The following is a 22,518-nucleotide window of genomic DNA, read 5'->3' as shown; positions in this document are numbered from 1 at the left end:
TCTCCAGGCTAGATTTGAACTAGACCCTCCACAGGCAGTTGGTTACCCTGGAGGCCAGATACCACAGGGGAGGACAGTTGGGGCTGACAGCCCATGCCACCTCCCATTCCACATACCATCCTTCCCCTAATTCCTTTGCAAAGAATATTTTTCTAATGCCTGGACTGCATAGTGCCAGGCTGGACACTCATTTCGAAAACTATTTTGGTACTCGCTCTTTGGCCAGCAACTCTCTTCCCCCAGTCCAAGTACACAGGTTATGTGTACATGAGTACGTGGGTGGGGGTGTGATTGGGACCTCCCTGGGCATCCAGGACTGGGGACTAGTCAGGTGTGTGTGTCGGGGGGTAGATTGGGTGGGTGGTCACTATGGGTTTTTCTGTCAATCGATTGTATCTTTGGGATTTTTCTGTTGTTTTGTTAAATTTAGTGTTGTTTTAATATTAAAAATACTGATTTTTAATATTGAAAATAAAAGCATTTAATATCTCAAAAGGATAACCACATCTGCTTTATCCCTGGCAGGGGAAGAGGGGTGTTACATGTGAGCTCATACCAAGAGTCTAATTTTCCAGACCTCTGTGGGCACCAGTCAGGGTTACCCCCATTGGTACTGCTTGGGCTGTGCTGCTGGGGACCGTGGCACTGGAGGGTGACTGGGGCAGGGGCTGCCACCTGCATACAGCCTCTGCTGGCAGGTGGTGGATGGACAGAGGCTTTTCCTCTCCCTCACCCAGAGCTTGGGTTTTCGACTGGGACAGTGCAGGCTGATAATGGTCGCCCTAGGCCAGGGCCTTGCGGAAGGTGCTCCAGGCGTGGAAACATCGGGTGAAGGCATGCTGCTCATTACCCTTACGGACAAGGCGCAGGCGGCGGGGATGCTCGTGCTCTTTGGCTCGCATGTGCTGGATGTATACCTGGTGAGCAGGATGTGTGTGAGCCTCAGGCCTTTCAGATCACTAGGGGCAGCCTCGGCCCTCCCCTCTACACAGCTCACCTGGCAGGCCTTCAGACTCAGCTTGATCTCCACCTGGCTTGTCTGGGTCCCTACCCACATATAGACCTGTGGGGATGGCGGGGGAGGTGGTCTCATGAGGGACTCAAGAACTCCCCTGTCTTCTGGCCTCAGAATTCCCATTTGCAAATGGGTGGGCTCCTTGAATGGGTAGGGTCAGTGGGGGTCTCACCTCTTGGCCATTGTCTAACAACATGATGTCATCATCTGCCAGGTCATCTTGGCAAAAGTCAGAGCATTTTTCCGTCACTGCAAAGTAGCCCTTCTCGTTGGAGCACCTGGGGGTTAGGGGTCAGGGAGAGGCTAAAGTCATAAGCAGTAGTGCCGGGACTCGGGCAGAAGCTGGGACAGGGGTCTGCGCCCGGCCTCACCGGAAGAGCCGAGTGTGCTTCATGTATTCAGCATCATCGTCGTAAGGCTTCTGTGCCCCGATGCCCACCCAGAAAAAGTTCTCAGGCTCCTCACCTTCATTGATGACCTGTGGGAAAAAGATTGGTCCAGCCCAGGGCCCCTGTCTGCCCTTGCTCAGTTACCTGCCCACAGCCCACCGTGGTCACCTGCTTGCTGTAGGAGTATCAAACATGGTGTTCAGTATATCCTCTGCCAGCTTGGCCTCATCAGGGTCTGATGCCCGGCCCACCCATGCGTACACGATGCCCTGGTTGTCCTCACTCTCAAAGGGAACCTGGGGAGTACGCAGCGGGTTCAGGTCAGGTCAAGCCTACAACCCCCAACCCAGACCCATAGTCCTGGTCACATCCATGATGCTACCTTGAGGATGAAGCAGAACTCGGAGTTGAGGAGGCTGGAGTCGGTGTTGATCTGGATGCACCTGGGGGAGAGGAGTGTCAGCAAGGAATCAGGGTAGCTCAGTGACCTCACCTGCCCACCTGTGCTCCTCCCCTAGCCAGGCACCGAGTGCAGAGGGCGCTGCCATTGGTTCGAATCTGGTAGAGGCTTGGCTGCAGGGTGCCCTGGGCCACCTTCCTCTTGCCCCGGTGGATGATGAATTTTCTCTTGAAATGGGACAGGAACTTGGGGTTCTCTTGCTGCTGTGTCATTCGCACCACCTGTGGGTATGGAAGTGTTTTGAGTAGCACCCCATCCAAAGGCTTTGGGGGTATGGTTCTGAGCAAGATGCGGGGGAGGAGAGCGTGGCAGGCGCACCTCTAGCTTGCCCGGGAAGAGGCTCTCGAACTTCTTTTGCAGGCTGAAGGTGAAGGTGAGCCAGCCCATGTTGGAGGCTTCACGGCCCTGCCAGAAGTACACGATGCATTGGAAGTCCTCCTCGGGCTGTTTCTCCTCCGCTTCGGTGGCTGCCTCTTCACCTTCTTTGCCCTCAGCCCCAGCCTTTTCCTCCTCTTTCTCTTTCTTCTCTTCTTCCTCGTATTCCACAGGGACCCAGTATCTACAGGGTCAGAGGGCAGTAAGCAGGGGCCCCCCAAGCACCAGGGTAGGGGCCTGCCAAAGGAGGTGTGCTGAGACGGCACCTGCAGAGGAAGACGTAGCAGTCCTGTGTGTAGAAGTGGCCAAACTCTTCCTCAGGCAGCCGCGCGAACTTCTTACCCTCGAGCACGAAGCCCTCCATGCCATCCAGGTCCTCATTCCACTCCTCCATCAGCTGCTCGGCCTGCATGTGAAGGTTTCTGGTGGGCTGGGGCTGGCCCCTCCTCAGTGACAAGGGACACAGAGCTCCTCCCAGGACAGGCCCCAAGGCTGTCAGCTCAGGCCAAGTACTCCCAGCCTCGCCCTGTCCCAGGCCTCGCCCCCACCTCAGCTAGCGCCATGGGCGGCTGCCGGGGCAGGAACAGTGCAGTGAGGTCAGCTTTCATCTGATCTTTCTTCTCGGCATCGCGCTTCACCTTCCCGGTGAGTCCTGAGCCCTGCAGCACGGCTTCTGCATTGCGCGTGTAGTCCACCGTCAACACGTCATCCCAATTTTTGAACTTGGCTTTGAACACCTGCCAAGGGGGAGAAAACAGGAGCTGGAGTGGGGGTCTGCCCGGTTAAGGTTGGGGTAGGAGGTCAGAATGCAGGCACATCCCTGTGAGGGCAGGAACTAGGAACCAGAGCAGGAAGAGCGAATTACAGAAAGGTCAGGGCCTAGGCATCAGTGTGAAAGTGGTGGGCTTGGGCCCAGCTCTGTAGGGTGGTAGCAGATCCACAGAGTCAGGGCTTGAACCAGTCCGCAAGATCAGGGGCATGGCCTGCGCAGCTGGGCTGCACTGCACACCTGTGCCTCAGTGCCCTCAAGGCTGCGGCTGACGGTGGCGTGGCGTGGCCGGTGTAGCATCCCGCACAGCTCCTGGCCCAACTTGAGGGCTGCAGCACGCACCAGGCGCGGCGACTTGCGCCCAAGCCAGATGAACACATCAGACCAACAGTCCAGGATGTACACGCATCGCGTGTCCAGTAGGCTCTGCAGCTGCGGAGCCAAAGGACAGAGGTCAACTGGTGCCAGGCCTTCGGTGAGGGAGCCCAGCCTCCTCCCCTCACTTCCTGTGTGTCTCACCAGCCGCATCCCCGGCATCAGTTCCACCTTGGGTCGCGTCTTATGTTCCACAGACAGCTTGTAGTTGATCTGTGGCAGCTCCAGGTAACCCAGACCCAGGCCCACCTGGCAGGAGAAAGGTGAACGTAACAAGGGCAAGATCTGGAGACAAGAGCCCCAGCCACAACAGCCCCTAGTTTGGAGCCTTGCCCAGCCTTGCTGTGTACAGTCAGGTCCACTGCCTCTTCCTCTCTGGGCTTTAGTTTCCTCCTCCTCCCCAAGGTCATTTTAAGGATATCCTATCAGTAGGCGGCTTTTAAATGGTGCTTTCCTGCCTATCCTCCCCCAGTGCTGTCATTTCTAATTCTCTAACTTGTCCTTTTTTTCCTGCTCACAATCCTCCATGGTTTATTGTCACCTACAGAATTAAGGCCAGCTTCTCAAGCCTGGCACCCTGGCACTCTGGCCTCCACCTCCAGCCCCACCTTCCAGGAACCACACACCCTAAACACTGTTCTCATGGCTTGACTCAGAGCAAACCTCCAGACCTTTACTCAGGCTATTCCCTGTCCAGAAGGTGGCACCCTCTCCACACCAAAGTCCAGATGGAGACCACAGTCACCACAGTGGTGCACGGCCCACTCTCCCAACTTGACCACTGGTAAAGTCAGGCCAGCCCTGCACTAAAACTCACCTTATATAGCTTAGGCTGGGGTGGCCAGAAATCATCAGGCACATGCTTCTTGATCTCGGAGGGCTCACCACCCAGTGCCTCCCAGAACTCTGGGGGCTCTTGGCCTTGCACCAGCAGTGTGATCTCTGCCTTCCCTTTCCGCTCGTTTTTGTTAATTTTTTCTGCAAAGAGCCTAAGCGAAGGTGCAAAGTCCTCAGTAAGGCCCATACCCCTTCTCAGGTGACAATTTTTCTTTGCACAAAACCCTGTTTGAGCAGGGTATAGTCTTTGTACCTGGCCTTGGTAGTGCCACTCAGTGTGGCCTGGGCCCCCCGCCACACGTAGATGTCCAGCCCTTGGTCCAGCAGGAAAACAAACCTGGACAGAAAGGGCAGGAGGGGCTGTGATGGGTATAGACAATGACTGCCCCCAGGCCCCAACCACACCCCTGGGGTTTTACCCCCTTGCTGGTCCTGCTAAGCTTTGTGGGACAGGAGTTAAAAGGGCTGCTGGAAGGCTGCTTCTTCTAGAGCCCACATCTGCCCCTCACTGGTGGGGAGGAGGTTCAGGGTCAAGCACCCCCACCTCACATCATGAGGACTCACCTCGGGTCCAGAGAGGCCCCCTTGAGTGGCACAGGCTCCAGTTTGATGTTCTTTTTCCCATACACGCGGTACATCCTGGGGGCCGGAGCAAAAGTGGCTTGGAGGGGGCGCTAAGGGACCAATTTACCTCTTAATACCCTTCCCTCAATCCTTCCCAGCTGATTCCAGGTCAGTGTCACTCATCCGCACACCCCCTCACCTGGTGACATAGTGTGTGTCCTCCACAGTGTAGAAGCCACTGGCTGTTCCACCCTCGATGTAGGCGATGTCGTTGTCAAACACCTGTGTGAGAGTGCAGTTCATCACTGAGCTGCCCCTGTTCCCCTTGTGTACAGGTGCCTCAGGTGCTACAAACCCACGATAAAGTTAAAAAGGAAGAATAAGATCTATCTATAAATAGACACGTATTGGAGTGTTAAGATAGACAAAAATAGTAATGTGTTCACTCTTGTGCCAGTTTGGATATACATAGCATGTTCAGATATGCGCAAATCATGGTACAGAAGCAAGCAGGTTTATGGAGGGCAAAGTTGGGTCAATCAGTAAAATCTAATGTGTATGGCCTTGTCTACACGTAACCAGCTGGCAGGTGGACCAGCTCAGCTCACTAACCCTGCTCACTGGACTCAGTCTCAATCTTAGCCCTGCCTCCTTGGTGCTCAGCTTGTGGCCCTGCCTACTAACTGCTACTGGTCCCAGATTCCCATCTCTCTTCAGGTATCCACTGATCTTTGGCCTCGTCTGCCTCCCCTGACCTCACTCTATTTGTCCCTGCCCTCTCTGCTTTAAGTCCCAACCCAAAAATCTTTGGTCTTAGTTTCCTGCCCCCTCCCATTAACCAAACCCACCATCCTTGCCCGGTCCCTCCAATCCCACCCCTGCAATCCTACCCCTCCTGAAGGCCCCTCCAGCCCACTGGTACCTGCAAGAACTCCTCGCTCTCATCTCCCATCTCCTCCCGCACAGTGCGGCACTCCGCACCCAGGTAGTTGCGCAGGTTCACCGCATGGATAGCAGAGCAAGCCTTCTTGTCGAGTGTGGCCTCCCCACCGATCCAGTAGTAGATCTCCCAGTTCAGAGAGCCACTGTCATCCAGAAAGGTCTGGAAGACAACCATGTCAGCCCTCACTGGACAGTCCTGGCTTCCCAGCTCACGCCAGAGAGGCTGCTCTGATGGGCAGAGGTTCCTTAGCCCCAGGACAGGTGCACCACCCACACTTCTGCCTGGGCCATGTCTACCTGGCCTTATTGGCAAAACCTTACCCCCCTACCTTGCCTCAGTGAACAAAATTGTGAGATTGGGGATTCTGAGTTATCTAAGATGAGGTCACTGGGGGTTCATGTAGCTCCTAACGGTGTACTGACTCTCACCTTGAGCACGATGTAGCAGTCAGCTTCATAGAACTTGCCATGTAAGGCTTCCTCCACCAGCACAGGCACAAAGTTCTCGATCTGCCAAATGGTCAGGCCAGGCAGTTGGCCCACATCCTCTGTGAAGAACTCTGAGTAGTCGAGGCGAGGCTTCTCCAGGCCCTGGTCCCAGCGCCGCACCTTGCCCCTGGGGGCTCGGGTGTCAGTACTCTCCTGGAGTCACAGTAACAATGCATGGGTTGACTCTGTGACTCAGGTTGGTCTCTCTACTTACCACCCACCTCGGGGCCTTTGCCCAGGGCCCCCTCCCTCTCTTGACCTGTCTCACAGTCTGTCTTGAGCAGAGCCTAGGGCTACCTGTCCTGTCCCAATCACTGGCCTAACTTACCTCCTGCTTTTTATTCTTCTCCTGGGCCACGTCTGACATGCCCTTCAGCACCTGCTTGGCTTGGTCATCCTGGGCTGAGTCTTTGCGCCTCCGTAGCCGCATCTTCCGAGCCAGGGGGTCCTTGGGCCCACCCCCTGCTTAGGGGAAGGGCAAACAGCAGAGCTCTAGCTGGGCCTGCCCCCTGGGGTATCCAGCAAACCAGGAGCCATCCCCATCCACCAGGGTCTAAAGAGCAGTGTCTCACCCAGCTTATGGATGGATTAAGTAAAGCATCAGAAAAGAACCCCCAACTCTCAGGCCAGACTGTCCCCTGCTTACCAGCTGCTGCCGCAGCCACTGTGGCAGGAGAGGCACCTGCCAGCTGTAGCTGGTTCTGCAGTGAGAAGTCAATGTTGTACCACTCGGCAGTGCGGTCAGCAGGCTTGGGAGGCATGACCAGGCTGGGGTTCTCCCGCACATCCAGGACCTGTTTCATGGGTTGAGCAGAGGTGGTGCTGAGCCTGAGTCTTACCTCCTAGCCACACCAAACCCAGTTTCTTGCTCTTTGCAGGCCTGAGAGGTCCAGAGCTGGGGTCAGGGGTCTGGGTTCTCATCCCAACTCTGTGGCTGCCCATTGTGAGCTTTAGTTTTTCCTTCTGTGAAATGCGACCCTGTGGGCTGGCTGTGGGACTTAAATGATGCTGTCTAGCATATGGATACAGGGATGTGGCTTACTTTCTTCCCAAAAGCACCCTAGCACTGGCCACCCCTCCAGGAGGCCTCTGCTGGATTCCCTTCACTCTAGTAACACTTTTGAACTTGGTCTTTCCTGAAGCTCTGTCTGTACCTCTGCCCTCGCCACTAACTTCAACCTCAAACCCCACCCAACTTTCAGCGCTGGCCAGGGCTTGCCCTGACCTCTATCTCCGTCAGGAAGTGGATGGCCTCTGGGAGGGTCACCAGGCGGTTTTTGTTCAGGACGAGTTTCCTCAGCTTTGTGCACCTGTGAAGACAGAGCCAGGGCCTCAGGGAGGTAAAAGCGGGGCAGGGAAGCTTCCAGTCCTGGGAGAAGGGAGACAAGTAGGGCCAGGGGACTGAGCTGCCCACCTAGTTAAGAAACCAGTGGGCTTTAACATGTGGAAAGGGAAGGAACGCTGGAGCACAGGGAACTGGAGTCTCCTCACAGCTAAGTGACTGGGAAGTTCTTTTTTGACTTTGATGGAGCACGACTTTCCCAAGTGGACTTCTGCAGATTAAGGGCCCCTGGATACAAACAAGAGGGCACCAAAAAACATGTTCTGTCCTCAAATTACTCTGGAAGCTGCTGGGGGCAGCAGTTCTCTATTCTCTGCCTGAAGAATTTCTGAGAGCCAGGAGACCACACTAGTGGACATTGTGGCCTCCAGAAGGGCATGGAAGCAGCATTGTGTCTGCAACTCACACAGCAATGCCTCTGGCCTTGTCCCTATCGGTGTCCTCCCAACGAGTGCTCTGGGGAACCCAGATTAGGGTTGCTGGCACAGGACTATGGGGTCTTTATTCGTGAAGCCAAATTAACCCATCTATTTTGTATGATGCACAAAGACCACAAGGTGGGTTCCCGCTCTGATTCTGGGGTTTTCAATGCTGTGATCCCCCTGCCCCACTTGCCCAGCCTTGCCCCAACACCTGCAGAGGCTTTCAGGAATCAGCTCCAGGTTATTGTTGGCAGCCATGAACTCCTCCAAGCAGGCCAGCTTGCCAATGCCTGAGGGCAGCCCATCAAAGTCCAGTTTGTTAGAGTTCAGGTATAGCTTCTTCAGCTTGGTCAGCTTGCAAATGGCCGACTGGAGGGGAAGGAGGCAGGGGCAGGAGTTAGGGGTAGCAGCCAGGGTGACACAGCATCCTTCCCGTACTCCTCCCCAGGCCGGGACGCACAGGCAGTGAGGTGAGCTGATTGCGGGACAGGTTCAAGGTCTCCACATGCACCCACTGGTCGATGCACAGGGATAGCTCCGTGATCTGGTTGCTGCTGAGGTTCAGGCGGCGCAGGCTGGGGAGGGTGTACAGGCACTCAGGAACCCGTGTCAGGTCGTTGCAGGAAAGGTCCACATCTAGGGCACAGGGTGGGGCACATCAGCCAGGGCCCACACAGCCAGCAACCAGTCCTAGTTTGAACCCCAGCTCTACCACCTCGAGGCTCTGTGAATTTCAGCAACTGACTTAACCTCTTAGAGCCTCCATTGCTCCATTTGGAGAAACTTCCTTGCACCAGTGGGTCTAAACATGAAGTCGGTGCTCATAACTTGGTGTTACTACTAGTCATCATAATGACGGGGATGATTGTATAACCATATCCTTCCCTTCTGGGAGGTGGTCAGAGAAGTGAGGTTCAATCCCTTCCTCCATAGGGACCTGAGGGGACCAGAGCCCAAGGGGTCACCAAGGGGATTGCCAACCTGCAAGGTTGCTCAGGCCCTCCAGGCTGGTGGGGAGGTTGCCCTGGGTGCGCTGGGTGTTCCTCAGGTGCAGGGTCTGCAAGGCTGTCAGAGCTGGGAGCTGCCTGCAGGGAGACGCAGGTGGTCAGGCCAGGCACAGGGCTAAAAGCATGGGGCCAAGAGAGTCTGAGGGGACAAGGCCAAACAGGCTGTGCGGTGGAGTGGAAGGGACAGGGGATTGAGATGGGGCCTGGCCGCGGGGCACAGCCCACACCGAACCCAAAGTGGGAAGGGCCAGGGTCACTGGGGAGCTGAGGGACCAGGCCAGATTCTCCAGGGGTGAGTTCTGGAAGGGTGTGGCCTGAGCGGTGCCAACCGGAGCTGTGCATGTAACAGTGGGTTCCCGTTGAGCACGAGTGTCTGTAGGTGCACCAGGCGGCGCATCTGTGGAGGCAAGCTTTCCAGGCAGTTCTCGCTGAGGTCCAGGTACAGCAGGTCAGTGAGGTTGATGAAGAGTTGGTTGGGAATGGTGTCGATGCTGTGGGCAGGAGGGACGGAGAGAGGGAGTGAGGCAGGCAGGGGCTGCCCAGTCAGTGCCACATGCCCACCTCCAGGACCTGCCTGCTCCCCACTGTGTTGTGGCCCTGCCCAGTTCCCCTACCCGGCCTGACAGGCACCTGTTGTGGCTGAGGTTCAACACCAGCATGTTCTTGGCATTCTCCAGCTCCCGCGGGCACTCTGTCAGCTGGTTGTAGCTCAAGTCCTGAGTAGGAGGGGTGAGACAAGGTCAGGGGTGTCGGCATTGGTCCCACTTTGCCAGTCCTCTGCCAGGCTGGGGGATCAGCCAGGGCACTGAGGGGAGTAGATGAGAGGGTTTTAGGGCCAAAAGAAGACAGCAGGGCCCTGGGAAGAAGGGTGCCTAAGTTAAAGATCTGAGTAACCTTGGGCAAGGCACTGCTTACTCTAAGCCCCTGTTTCTCTGTATGTAAAATAGGATAACAATGGCCCCAGGGACCATCAGAGTGGGTGGGTAACCACTGACCAGGACTGAGAGATCATCCAGCTTGAAGATGTCATCAGGGACTCCAGAATTCTTCAGGCTGTTGGCTCGAGCCACGATGGCCTGGGGATAAACCATGGGAGTCTATGACTCCTGGCTTCTTCCTCCAGGAGAAGCAGAGAGATGAGGGAGAAACACCTCCTCAGGAAGTTCACTGGAGGCCAGGTCTGAATGCTCTTCCACCTTGGTCTTTACTCATAGTCCCTCTACTTGGCAAGCTCTTCCTAGCCTCCCTGTGAGCTCCTATTCACACCTCAAAGCCCAGCTCAAATGTGCCCTAGAGCCCAGCACAAGGTCCTCGGGGAAACTCATCTCAATTCCAGAGGGCAAGATAGGGGTGTAGCTCTGAGTCACGGGCTTCTAGAGCAGAGGGAGAAGGTTGGCCCAAAGAAATCAGATACGGGCTGAGCAAGTCTGTTTTCTCTCCCCTTAGGGCTGAAACCTTCTCATACTACAGACCTGTAGAAAGTTTAAGGGGGAGAGAGAACAGGCCAGGGGATAGTGCCATGATGGCAAGTAACAGTAGGGCACAGGGAGGCTGCTGCCTCTCCTTCGGCCCTTATGTCTGTGTGGTGCCATGCTGCTTCACAGCGGTCTCCCACTGAACCCCACCCCCCTCCCTCCTGCCCAGAAAGTGGACTAGTCCAAGGTCATACACCCAGGAAGTGGCAGAGCTGATGTAAATTCAGGCAGCCTGTATCCAGAGGCTGTGCCCTTAACATCTCAGGGCTCCACCCGTGAATGGAAATGACCTTTGCCAAGGCCTAGAGGGTCTGGCCAGGAGCCTGATGGTCTGGAGTGTCAGAGGCTCCGTAAAGAGCAGAAGGATGAGCAAGCCACCCCGACCACCTCCGCTCCTAGCTAAACCCACCTTAACCCAGCTCTACCACTGCCTGGCTGTGTAACCTCTGGCAAGTGACTTGCCTCTGTGGCCAAGTGTCCTCAGCTGTGAACATGTAGAAGTCAGAATTATAAGAAAAAACCCACATAAAATAGTTGGGTTTTAGCCACTAACAGTTGTTATTGTAGTTGTTAAAAAAAAAAGGTGAGACTCTGGATTTCTTACTTTGTTTCCCCCATAGGTTACTTAACACAGGGCATTATTATATCCTCAAGCTTCCCTTAGGAACAAGCCTTTGAGTCCGACACAGGGATGGGCAGAGGTGCTAGCCCAGCTTGGGATCTGGCCCTGCCCTCATATCTCTGGCTGGACTCCAGTCCCCAACTCCAAGTTTGGTGGCCTCCAGCAGCCCTCACCCGAAGTGATGGCAGGCTCGACAGCTCTCCATGAAGTGTGGTCAGGTTGTTGTGGCTCACAGACAAGTGCTCCTGGGCCGAGAGAAGAGAGTAGAGGTTCAGTGGAGTAAGCAGGGTGTCTATATAGAGTCCCCATCTGCCACCACAATCTTGCACCATCCAAGGTGGCCCTCAACAAGAGAGGCCCAGTCCACCTCTGCAGCCTCCCTCTCTCACAGACCTGGCCTTCTTGTATACCTCACAGGATAGGGTGCTCTCTCTGTCTCTGCCAGCTCTGCTCATGGCTATCAACATCTTCTATGTCATCTGCCTTCTGCACAGGCTCTGCCCCACCCGACCTATCCCCATCCACAGAGACCCACCCTGTCTGCTGAAGCCCCTTACCAGCTTCTGTAGGGAGGCCAACTCCTCCGGCAGGTAGCAGAGGCCAGTGCGGTTCAGCTTCAGCCATCGCAGACTGGTCATGGCTTTAACATTCTCAGGGAAGTAGCCTCCCTGTGGAGTATGTCATGGTGAGGCTGGTCTGGGAGAGGAATGTCCCTGCTATACCACCCTCTATGGCTCCAGCTGCCCATGTAAGCCTTTGGGGGAGCAACAGAGCCAACTCTCTCACCAGCTGTGTGACCCCGGACAAGTCACTTTGCCACTCTGTGCCTCAAGTTCCTCATCCATAAAATAGGGCTAATAAAAGCTCCCTCATGACAAAAGTATTGTGAGGACCAACTGATTATCAGGATGGCTGCTGGCCTAAATCTGTCTTGCTGGATTCTGAGCCCCAGGAGGGTCAGGATGAAACTGGCTTGTTTCAGGTGCTACCCCAGCATCCAGCTGTGTGGTTAGCTTGGCTCGAATGCCTTTGCCCAGATTTCCAGGACCTGCTTAGGTCACCTGGGATGGGGATACTCGCTGAGCCTCTGTTCCATCTGTGCCCCCGCCGTTCCATCAATATACAAGCCATCTGTGGCAAGGTCCAAACTTCCAGTGCAAGGCCCTAGCTCCCCACCCTTCACAGGTACTGTCTCATTCATTCATTTATCCATTCATTTCCCACATTTGAATGCCCACCTCAGTACCTCCAGCCCTTGTGGCAGGGAGCCTGGGGTAGCACGTGCCTTCAGTGCCCTTGGCTGATGTCCCCTCCCTTCCCCCTGAAGCCACATTCCCCACCAGTGACTCAGACTCCCAGTCTGGGAGAACACTTGGAGATACCAGGTGAGGATGGTTGGGAAGGAGGCTGAGAAGATGATGTAGTCACTTGTGCATGGCGTCAAACGTGTGTGCACCTGTGGGTAAATGCAGGCAGAACCTGTCTGCCTCCACAGCCCTGGTCTAACCCCTGACCATAGCCAAAGCCTGGTCTCCCAGACTCTGTAGACTCAGGCTGACACTAAGCTGACTCCAGTTTGCATCTGCCCACTCACCCACCCTGAAGCCTGGGCTGACCCTCTTAGTACCAGGCCAACTCTCACCTTCACTCCTGCCTTGCCTCCTCTGGTCACTTCACTGCTCACCTCATCCTTGACTCTAGAACCACCTCACTCACCAACTGGCTGGAAGGCTGGGCTCAGGCTCTATATGGCCCTGGTCTATAAGTCCAGCAGCCGCTCAGACCACCGCCACCCAGGGCTTTGCACTCCTCACACGCTCTCCATACCAACTAATCCATGCTTCCAAGAGGACTACTTTTAAGTTCCTACACTGGATGAGAAGACAGAGGCTCTGAGAGGGGAAGTGACTTGCCCAAGACCACACAGGATGGCGGGGGCAGGGCAGTGGCAGTGATGAGCTATAGACCCGCCCCAAGACAGCCGGCAGCGCGGTAGTGAGTCAGGGCCTGGCTTGGGCGTGTGACCTCAGTGGGTCGGGGAAGGGGGGCTGCGGGGACAGCAGCAGTACTCAATGACTCCCGCCCTACTCTCCGGTCGGGGCGGGGCCAAGACACCAAGACAAGGGGTGGGGGCTCCCGGCCCACGCCCTGGTGTGACTTCGAGCCCACACGTCCGCGCCGGCCCGGTCTTCCCATGCGGGCACTGAGCAGAGGCCTTGGGAATTCGTTCGAGGCGGGGGACTCGAGGCCCGGGAGAGCCCCACCCGACCCCGTTTGCAGTCCCGAGTGGCACTGGGCCCGGAGGCGGGCGGGCCAGGAAGCGGAGACCGGCACAGGCCGGAGCGGAAGAAACAGCCTGGAGGAGAGCCCGGCCCACCGCCAGGTCAGCTCACCTTGAAGTCGTTGCCACTGAGATCCACGCCGCGCACGAACGGCAGCACCCCGGTGGCCTCCATGGCGCCGTTCTCGCTGCCGGGCCGGGCCAAGCGCGGGCGGCGGGGGGGCGGCCGGGAGAGCCACGGGCTGGGCCATTGCCGACCCCGCCCCTTTAACCCGCCCCCGCCCGGCGCGAAGGCGGAGTCCCGGCCGCGCCACTCCAGCCTGGGCGCCTCCAGACACATTGAGGGGAGCACTGGCACTCTCCCTTGGGGGCATTAGGCCTCTCCGGACCTCAGTTTCCCCGTCTGTTCAAGGACTGGAGGGGACTCGAGGAGTCCGGGCGTCCCGTGTGCTCGCGCAGGAGACTTCATAACCTACAAGCTAAGTCCCTGACTCCCAGAGCAGGGGGTTTGTCACAGGCTCTGCAACACCTGTCTCCTGCACTGCAGTAGCTGAAGTTGGCCGTGGCCGGAAAGAGATCCTGGACCCAGGCCCGGGAGCGCAGCGGCCCAGGGAGTTTCTATCCGCCAGCCAGGCCCTGCGTGGCTACCATTGGTAGTAGGAGCCTACGCCCTTGGGTCCTAAAGCTCTGGGCAATCCTAGGCCTGCTCCTGGCCTGTTTCCTCATCTGTGGAAGCTTCCTAAGGTTGTTGCCAGAAACAAGTGAACAAACGCAGGTGTAGCTCATGGCATACAGCAGTCGCTCAATAAATGGCGTTATGATTTTCAATTGGAGTCACCACCCCCTGTCCATTTATCTGCTTCTCGCCCTCCCTGGCCGGCACATAGTAGGCCCCCAATAAATAAATGCCGAATGAACAACAAGTTATATGCACAACCAATCATTCACAGGGGTGGAGGATGTCTGGTGTTCCTATTTCACAGGAGAGAAAACTGAGGCCCTGGTCAAGAAGTGGCCCACACAAGGTCACACAGAGCAGGAGGCAAGGGTAGGCCCCTGAGTCACGCTGTGTGCCCAATGGGCCAACAGATATTAACGAGGCCACCAAGACACTCTCGCAGAGGCAATCAAAAGGGTCAGACCTTCAGGCCTCTGGGCCAGCTACCGCCTGTCTACCCAGCCCCTGGAAAGAACGCGGGCCCAGATAGCTTTCTGCACAGTAGAGGCTCACATACATAACAAGCGCACACACTTTACGATGGGCTCCAGGTGTCGGCTCATTCCGCAAACTGCCACTACACAACTGGACTACGGGATGGGAACTCATTCCTGCGCCTTTAAATTCGGGGTGCGTCGAAAAGTCCCGCCCCGAGGGAGCGCGCAACCTGGTTAGGAGGCGTGGCCTGGCCACTATTGGCTAAACCACGAAGTATTTTGGAACAAGGGCGCGGGCCTTGAGCGCTTCGATTGGAGGTAGGCCCTCGTCGTCTGCGTGCGTTCCGGGCCTCAGCGTTCGGTTCTCAGGTCTTTCACATTCCATTCCCGAGCGGGTGCGGGTCGGCGCGCTGAACCCGCGACGCGGGTACGTCCGGAGCGCGGTAGGGCGGCCCTCATCACCTAGGCCCCGGCATTGAGGGTGCCCCCGACGCAAGTCGGGGGCGTGGCCTCCGCCAGAGCTCGCGGTCTGGGCCGGGGAGGGAGGGAATGGCTTTGGGCCCCCAGGCCGGAGTTCGAATTCCGCCTTGGGTACTTCAGTGAGTTTCTCAGGGCCTCGGTTCCTTCTCCTGTGAATGGGGCCTTCACAGTCTCTTAGGGGCTGCTGTGCGGCCCGCTCAGCCCGGCCCTAGGTTTGTTGGAGGAGAAGAAGGACAGGCGACATCCCATGGGTCCTTGGGGCCCGAATGCACAGAGTCGGGTTATTTTTAACCATGCACACCCTTTCTCCCTGCCTGGAGTTGGAGTGCTCCGGGTTGGGGCCAGCGTGATCCCCCTAGGGGTTGGGCTGAATCCCAGGTTAAGACAGGTGGGGGTTGTTGAAAGCGCTTTAGTTTGCACTCTGTATTGCTGGTCCTAGCGGAGGAGGCCGGTGACGGTACTGATAATCTATGAGGGAACAAGCTGGCTGCTGGGCTGCCTTTGACCAATCCAGGCCCAAGTGCCTATTTTTAGTTTGGGCAAATGAGGGGCGGGTGTTGGGGCTGAGTCCTTAAGTGCTTCAGGCTTCAGCTGTTCCAGGAATCTGGACATCTGGCACTCACAGCCTGGCAGAGAGGGCTGAAGTCCTTGGTGCCCCAGCTGGCTCTGAGCTCAGGGTCATCTGCTTAGGCGCTTTCAGTGAGACACTTATGCCTAGTCCCCTGAGCTTGCTCCCTTGATCACACACCCCCTCAGCTCTCACGGCTTGAGGGGAAGAGTCCCTCTAGAAGAACCTGAGGCTGGGGCTTGGCGGATGGGGTCCTGGGAGAGTGTCTCTTCCTCTACTTCCCAAGTGCTGGGCCCCACCCATCCTCACTGTTCTGGGCTCCTCCTTGCTGCCTGTGCCACTTTACAGGTGAGCACATAGCTGGAGCTTCAGGCCCTCAGTTTACCTTCTCTGTTACTTGGGCTCCCCACAGCTGAGGACAGCTCCCACATACACACCATTGTCCCAAGTGGCCTAGAGAGGCCCCTGTCCACAGGCATTGGGCCAGTGCTCTGTTTGGAGTCTTTGTGTTTAGAGTTACCTTGCCAGCTGTCTTGACAGTAGGGCCTTCGGCATTAACTGGCATTTACCTATTGACATCCTCCATCCCCCATCCATCTTGTCCCACCACCGGCAGCCTGGGCCATCTCACTGTCCTTTGACTTGATAGCTATGCTTCTGGGGGCTACCCTGTTGAGATTTGGGGGTAACTGGCCATACTGAGGTCCCCTAAAGGTCTGAGAGGCCCTTTAGGGCGGGCTCTCTAGGACCTCAAGTTGTGGTTTTCGCCAGACCTTGTTTCTTCTTGCTGTGCCTAGCCCTGATTAAGAGCCAAGGCGAGTCAGCCTCTAGAGCTTGATCATAAGGCTGGGGAACTGAGAGGACTCCAGGGATAGACGAGAGTCTAGAGGCTTTACAGTTGTGGGTCCAAGTATCCACTATTCAGCAGCCTGTTTCTAAAATTGGGGTGATGATGAAATCCCCCTTTTGGGTCTTTGGTGATGTCAGGAGTCCTGGAGGGTAGGGCTGGGGAGATTGGCCCCCCTCTCTGACCTGCTGCAGGGCCTTTCTGTGTGAGCCATCCTGTCCAGGGGATAGGTAGGTTATTTGCAGGTTTAGGGAAAGGGGCTCAGGCAGTTCCCTATCTCCTCACCAGAAACCCTTCGAGTGGTCCCTTTCTCTTGAAACTTTCAGGAATCCCCCACATGGGCTTGACTCGCAACCCCAGCATGATAGCAGCCAGAGTGCCTACCCACGCCTGCCCCATTGCTAGCCTGCCTGCCCCACACTTTGTTCCCTACACCCTGACTCTCTTATAGGCAGACAGACATGGCAGAGTTTTCCCAGAAACGGAAGAAGCGGCATGACGACGACATGCTGGGCAGTGCTGTGGACTTCCTCCTGGCCAATGCCCGCCTGGTACTGGGCATGGGCGGGGCTGCCGTGCTGGGTATTGCCACCCTGGCTGTGAAGAGGGTAAGGCCACGCTGGACCAGTTACACCTGGGGCTCCCAGAGGAGGATGACAGGGCTGAAGCCTACAATGGGGTCATGGGTCATGGGGTGAGGAACCTGGTTTGCTTTGCCCCAGGGCTTTGCCATGGTTCCCCAGGCCTTGGATGTTCTGATATGTCACTCTGCCTGCAGCTCATTGATAGGGCCACCGGCCCTCAGGACGAAGATGACACTAAGGGGGATACCACATCCCTGGAGGACAGTTGGAAAGAACTGAGCCTGCTCAAGGCCACGCCACGCCTACAGTCCCAGTCCCCACCTGCTGCCCTCAGCCAACCTGTGCTGCTCCCAGCCCCCTTGCCCTCTGCCCCAGGTGAATGGCACCCCTTCCCCTCTAACCTGGGTGGGTACCCCTTTGGTGGTCACATTCAGGAAATGTGACCAGGCCCTGCCACTGACTGACCCTGCGACCTATGCAAGTCTCTGCTTCTCCAAGCACACGGGCTCCCTGCATGTTTATGGTGGTGTTTCTCTGCCCTCCTACTTCCTGTGTGGTGCTGAGGCTCCAGCCACTGGAACCTGTGGACTTCAGGGATGGTACTGGAGCAGGGCAGAAGCCATATGACGGGAGGCCTCAGATGGGGGAAACTGCATGAAGCTGTTTTGACCCCAGAATGTTGGGGATTTGGGGCAATGAGAATTTGTCATCAAAGTGTTCTTTTTAAGTGAGGACCTGAGCTAAGTACATTCTCAAGTGGTCATTTTACAGGTGAGGAAAATGAGGGCCAGGGCTGGCACACAGGAATTGGGTAGAGTTCTCTTGGCTCGACACAGGGACTTCTGACATGTTCCCTGGCCCTTTCACTCTGCAGAGGGGCCCACAGATGCCGACCCTCAGCCGTCGTCTCAGCTTAGCTCCCCAGCACCATTGTGCCTGACATTCCAGGAGAAACTGCTGGTGTTTGAGCGGGACCATGTGACCATCCCATTGTCCCAAGTGGCTCTGGCTAAACAGCTGGCCGGAGACATTGCCCTGGAGCTACAGGCCTACTTGAGGAGCAAGTTCCCTGAACTGCCCTTTGGGGCACTTGTGCCTGGGGGGCCGCTCTATGATGGCCTGCAGGCAGGGGCCGCTGACCACGTGCGTCTCCTGGCACCCCTGGTGTTGGAACCAGGCCTGTGGAGCCTGGTACCAGGCATGGACACTGTGGCTAGGGACCCTCGCTGCTGGGCTGTGCGCAGGACTCAGTTTGAGTTCCACCCCCGTGGAAGCAGCCCTTGGGACCGCTTCCTGGTGGGTGGCTACCTCTCTTCCCGTGTCCTACTGGAACTGTTCCGCAAAGCACTAGCTGCCTCCGTCAACTGGCCAGCTATTGGCACCCTTCTTGGGTGCCTGATCCGGCCCTGTGTAGCTTCAGAGGAGCTGCTGCTGGAGGTGCAGCATGAACACCTGGAGCTCACTGTTGCTGTGCTTCTCACGGTCACTGGTGCCAGTGTTGGAGACCGCCTCCTTTTGGCCTGGCCCCTGGAGGGGCTGGCTGGGAACCTCTGGCTGCAGGATTTGTACCCAGCAGAGGCCGCCAGGCTACAGGCTCTGGATAACCATGATGTTGGGACCCGCCGGCGGCTGCTGTTGCTGCTCTGTAGTGTCTGCCAAGGCCACCCAGCCCTGGGGCGGCTGGGCCGGGGCCACCTGACCCAGGTAGTTCTACGTCTTGGGGAAGAGGAGGTAGAATGGGCTGAAGAGGCCTTGGGGGAGCGCTTCCTTCAGGCTTTGGAGCTGCTGATCATCAGCCTGGAGCGGGCCAGCTTACCCTGCCATTTCAACCCTGGTGTGAACCTCCTCAATGGCCTGCATGAGGAGGAGATTGATGACATTGGCTATGCACTGTACCTTGGCCTGCAGGCCCCCGAGGGGCTGCTGTAGGTGGGTAGGAAAGGGCAGCCAGCATGTGTTCCAATGCTGGTCAACCGCACACTCTTCCTTCCAGGGATTTGGAGAGCATTTTTTTTTCAGGCAGAATAAAAGAGAGTGCATTACCTAAGCCCACAGGATTAGCATGTGTAGAGGTGACAGTTACTGGAACCTTGACCTCAGAGAGCTTGGGTTGCTGTCACCTGAGTGTGGCTAGACTGCCTGTCAGGTGTCCCAGAGTACCAGCCACTCACACACACACCCTCAGCCCTCTGAGCCTGACCCCAGGACCTTGAGCTTGGTCCATCATCACCAGCAGTGAATTCAGTGACAAAACAAGGCCAGCTCCATTTTTCTGTTGAGGTTAGTGCTTTCCTCAGGTGCCAGCTCCCAAGGCTTCTGGCACTAATTGGTAAATACCATGTATTTGCCTATCCCTCAGGGGCTGGAGTCACCTGTTTGTTACCTGCGGAATGCAGCTTTTTGGTTGACCTAAAGGCTAGTGTTTTCCATTGTCTGTGGTCAAGTTTGCTTGTCGAGCTCTCTTCAGCCTGGAGTGGGTGCTCAGCCTGATGTGCTGCCCACCTCATACCTCTGGGGAAGGCCCTTTTCCCCCTAGCCAGGCAATTTTTCAATTTGGGCAGTAGAGGCCCCTAGTAGAGCTCCTTCCCCGCTCACTGGGGAAGAGGAGTTGATCTGTGCTGCCTGCCTGGCCCAGTGTCCTGAAAGCTGCTAATTGGCCCGGCTGGAGTAGAGGTGAGACCCTCCTAGAGAGGCCTGGTGTGCAGGCCGACTTCCTCAGTGCCAACATGAACTGTTCTCAGCCAATATCTATTTCCACTGAAGCCTAGCAGAGGTGGAAGAGCTGGGGAGGGGAGGGTCTGCCTTCCCTCTCAGGTGTCCCTCCTAAATTTGGTATCCTTCCTGCTGAAACAGCTATGCCTCAAAGAATGTGAACAAAAATTAAAAAATTGAAATGTCTGTGTGACTCATTCTAGGCTCTCATAAACAGCTGTTTGGAGTTATGGAAACTTGGCCAGAGGGGCTTAGGATCAACCTGGAGATGGTATGATTTAACTGGAAAAGTAGGTTATATGGAGGGAGACTATTACAAGATTTCTGGTGTGATGTCTTGCTTTAGTAATGGGAACCAGCTAGTTAGGGTTTTGTTTCTTTTCAAAGCCTGAACTTTTGAGCCACCTTGTGCTTTCTGGGATGGCTGAAACAGCCCCAAAGCCCTTCAGCCCGTATTGTCAGAGAAATGTGACTTCTCCACCTCCTTTGTTTCTCCTTGGGGTCCCACAAGTGAGGGCAACCTCCCTACCCCCCCTTGTACAGATAAGGAAGCAAGTGTGTTTCAGTATCTCCACAGGAGTCAAACCTGGGGCTTACTTCGTCACCACAGATGACAAAGGAGGCCTGTGAAAAGCTTTGGGTGAGGTGTACTTACAGTATGGCCACCATGGCTATGCCGTTCCTATCCTGCTTCTCTTCTTCCCATCCCATTGTACTTCCGAAGGTGACTGCCCCCCTTCCAACTGTGACTACAAGACAAGGACGGAGGATAGGATCAGAGTCCTGCCTCATCTGAGGGACCATCGTCACACAGGACAGATGAGATGCTGTGTTCCTCTGGGTACAGGACCCTGGGCTGCCTCTGCGGCATTCAGACAGCTCAATGGCTGCATGCAGAGGCTATTGTAAGGGTCAGAGGGCAGGTGACTGGCTTAGCTGAGGGCCATTCAGATAACTTGGCCCCAGAGCTGTTGCAAAGAGAGCCTTAAGCAGCTATAATTGCCACTGAGAGTCAGCAAGGGAACAGGCTGGAGACAGAGGCTGTGCCTCAGTATTCTCATTTAAAAAGCAGTGAATTATATAATACACGTCCAAGGGCAGTTGAAAGGAATAACTGCTGGTGGGAGTGTTAACCCAGAACCTGGCACAAAGTGAACCATCCCTGAACCAGAGACTGTTGGGCCTTAGAGCCTCCCTTACTGACCAGCACTACAGAGCCGAAGCACAAGGAGCTCCCCCACTGCCAGGACTACATCTGACCATGGCTGTACTACACAGGACCACAGGGTGACCGGTGAAGGGCTGGCCTAGGCAGCAGTCTGGAAAGTGAGCTCAGTCCAGAGCCCCTCTTCTTAGTTTGACTAAACACCTGCGTGCTGTCCCCTCTAGGGAGGCCTTGTGCTTCAGGTAGCTCTGAATTTCCCCTTACCACACTTTAAGAAAAAAAAGTTGAATGAATTAAAAGGGAGAGAAATGAGGTGTTCATGGTTATATCATCAATGCAAGGCTAACGTCTGAGACTTCAGTTTCTAGCTAGAGAACTGGAAACAACCCACCATTTTGCTAGGAGCCTTTTCAGGAGCTGTCTGGGTTGGCTCAGTCCCAGGCTGTGCCAGCTGAATGAGTAGTTAGTTAGCTGCTGCTCAGTTTCACTCGTTCTTCTTTGAAGCAAGGATGATTCCAACTCTGAGCTAGATGTGGTCTCAGCCCAGGGTCTAAACATTTTAATATTTAGACTCTTCAGCTGTGGTGGAAAAATCTGGCAACTGCGTCCTTGATTTAACTTTATCAAGTGACCCAAAACCTGGAGTTGTGATGACTGGTGCAGCAGTGATACTACCTGTTAATGATGAAAGGATTGTCAGAGCAGATTAAAAAAAACGGCAAATAGAAACTTACTGATTTCAAATGTCACCCATATCTCCTTTACCATAACAACTGAAAAATAAATCTTAACAGATTAAAAAATATATCCTTTTTGTATATTCACTAAGTATGTCTCCTCAGGAACACTTAGCTGCAGAATATTCTATCAAGTGGGAGTACCAGTCATCTCCTTACAGCTGACTTGTCTAGTTGTTTCTTCGCTTAAAAAAAAAAAAAGCCTAAAGAAAGTCTTTGTGCACATGGGCTTTCTCATTAAAAGATTCCTGGGAATGGAAACCGTTCAAGTATTCAGATCCTGAAGGATTTCAGCCAGCAGGCCAGAAAACCACCCCCAAAATGCAGAGCCGGGACTGGTGCAGAAAGGGAAAAGTGGCTGCATTTGGGAGATAGAAGCACGCAGCCCACCTCAACTGACCACCAACCTTCACTTCCACATCGCTGTATTCTTAATCTCCTCTCATGGGATCTTACTACTTTGAGTGGGAAATGGAAGTGCAATTCCTACTCCCACAAGCAATGCCCGTGTCTGTGGCTCCCCACATCTGCCTTGTATACTCTGAAGAAAAATGAAATCAGTTCAGTGTCAGCTGAGGAGCTAGTTGGTTTGGGGACCTTAATAGGCCAGAATCTATCTCGAGAATAACTGCCCCTGAGCTATGTGTATAATTAAGCCACAAAAGGAAAGCACTTCCTGACTTTTGGTTCCAAACGGGCCTTTCCCCTTAGGACTCCAGGGACTTAGCTGGCCATGAGGCCAGCCTTGGAGCCCTAGAGAGCAGACAGAACCTGAAGAGGCTCTAGAGCAGGTAGTACCTCCTCCAGGTATAGAAAGGACACTGGGCCCAGGGTCAGGGTCTGGACAGCTCACCTTGAAGCCTATAATCCAGGGCCACTGTTCCACCTCAGCCCTGCTCTTTCTAA

The 22,518-nt window shown here is 55.4% G+C and overlaps 2 protein-coding genes across 5 annotated transcripts; one reads left to right on the top strand and one right to left on the bottom strand.

Moving 5' to 3' along the window:
- Window positions 1–465: 465 nt before the first annotated feature.
- On the bottom strand, window positions 466–13,629 carry FLII (FLII actin remodeling protein). The gene is given in 31 exon segments (XM_039847528.1): window positions 466–917; window positions 998–1,063; window positions 1,188–1,293; window positions 1,387–1,493; window positions 1,573–1,586; window positions 1,589–1,700; window positions 1,787–1,847; window positions 1,931–2,085; window positions 2,183–2,423; window positions 2,506–2,645; window positions 2,788–2,976; window positions 3,249–3,440; window positions 3,528–3,632; window positions 4,201–4,372; window positions 4,474–4,557; window positions 4,785–4,859; window positions 4,984–5,066; window positions 5,707–5,886; window positions 6,156–6,368; window positions 6,544–6,677; window positions 6,862–7,009; window positions 7,441–7,525; window positions 8,191–8,348; window positions 8,440–8,615; window positions 8,961–9,064; window positions 9,316–9,477; window positions 9,617–9,702; window positions 9,982–10,062; window positions 11,257–11,328; window positions 11,641–11,751; window positions 13,477–13,629. Coding segments are annotated over 31 exon segments (3,810 nt in total). The 5' UTR covers window positions 13,540–13,629; the 3' UTR covers window positions 466–782.
- Window positions 13,630–13,635: 6 nt separating this feature from the next.
- MIEF2 (mitochondrial elongation factor 2) lies at window positions 13,636–21,680 on the top strand. 4 transcript variants are annotated; one of them, XM_039847546.1, is made up of 4 exons: window positions 13,636–14,837; window positions 16,866–17,022; window positions 17,193–17,373; window positions 17,873–21,680. In XM_039847546.1, the coding sequence occupies exons 2-4, from the start codon at window positions 16,876–16,878 to the stop codon at window positions 18,925–18,927; spliced, it is 1,383 nt and encodes a 460-aa protein (XP_039703480.1). In that variant the 5' UTR covers window positions 13,636–14,837; window positions 16,866–16,875; the 3' UTR covers window positions 18,928–21,680. The 4 variants fall into 4 exon arrangements, with proteins under 4 accessions (XP_039703480.1, XP_039703483.1, XP_039703479.1 ...); XM_039847549.1 differs by having other exon boundaries at window positions 14,810–14,888; XM_039847545.1 differs by lacking the exon at window positions 13,636–14,837 and adding an exon at window positions 14,842–14,946.
- The last annotated feature ends 838 nt before the right edge of the window (window positions 21,681–22,518 follow it).

This window comes from Pteropus medius, unplaced genomic scaffold, assembly GCF_902729225.1.
Source record: "Pteropus medius unplaced genomic scaffold, Ma_sr-lr_union100, whole genome shotgun sequence".
NCBI classification, from domain to species: domain Eukaryota; kingdom Metazoa; phylum Chordata; class Mammalia; order Chiroptera; family Pteropodidae; genus Pteropus; species Pteropus medius.
This window is presented reverse-complemented; position numbering and strand designations above follow the sequence as displayed.

Excerpts from the sequence above, each read along its gene's own strand:
- MIEF2 (XM_039847546.1), top strand. The coding sequence starts at position 16,876 with ATGGCAGAGTTTTCCCAGAAACGGAAGAAGCGGCATGACGACGACATG. Across the intron at positions 17,023-17,192 it reads CCACCCTGGCTGTGAAGAGG|CTCATTGATAGGGCCACCGG; the intron begins GTAAGGCCACGC and ends CTCTGCCTGCAG. Across the intron at positions 17,374-17,872 it reads CCCCTTGCCCTCTGCCCCAG|AGGGGCCCACAGATGCCGAC; the intron begins GTGAATGGCACC and ends TTCACTCTGCAG.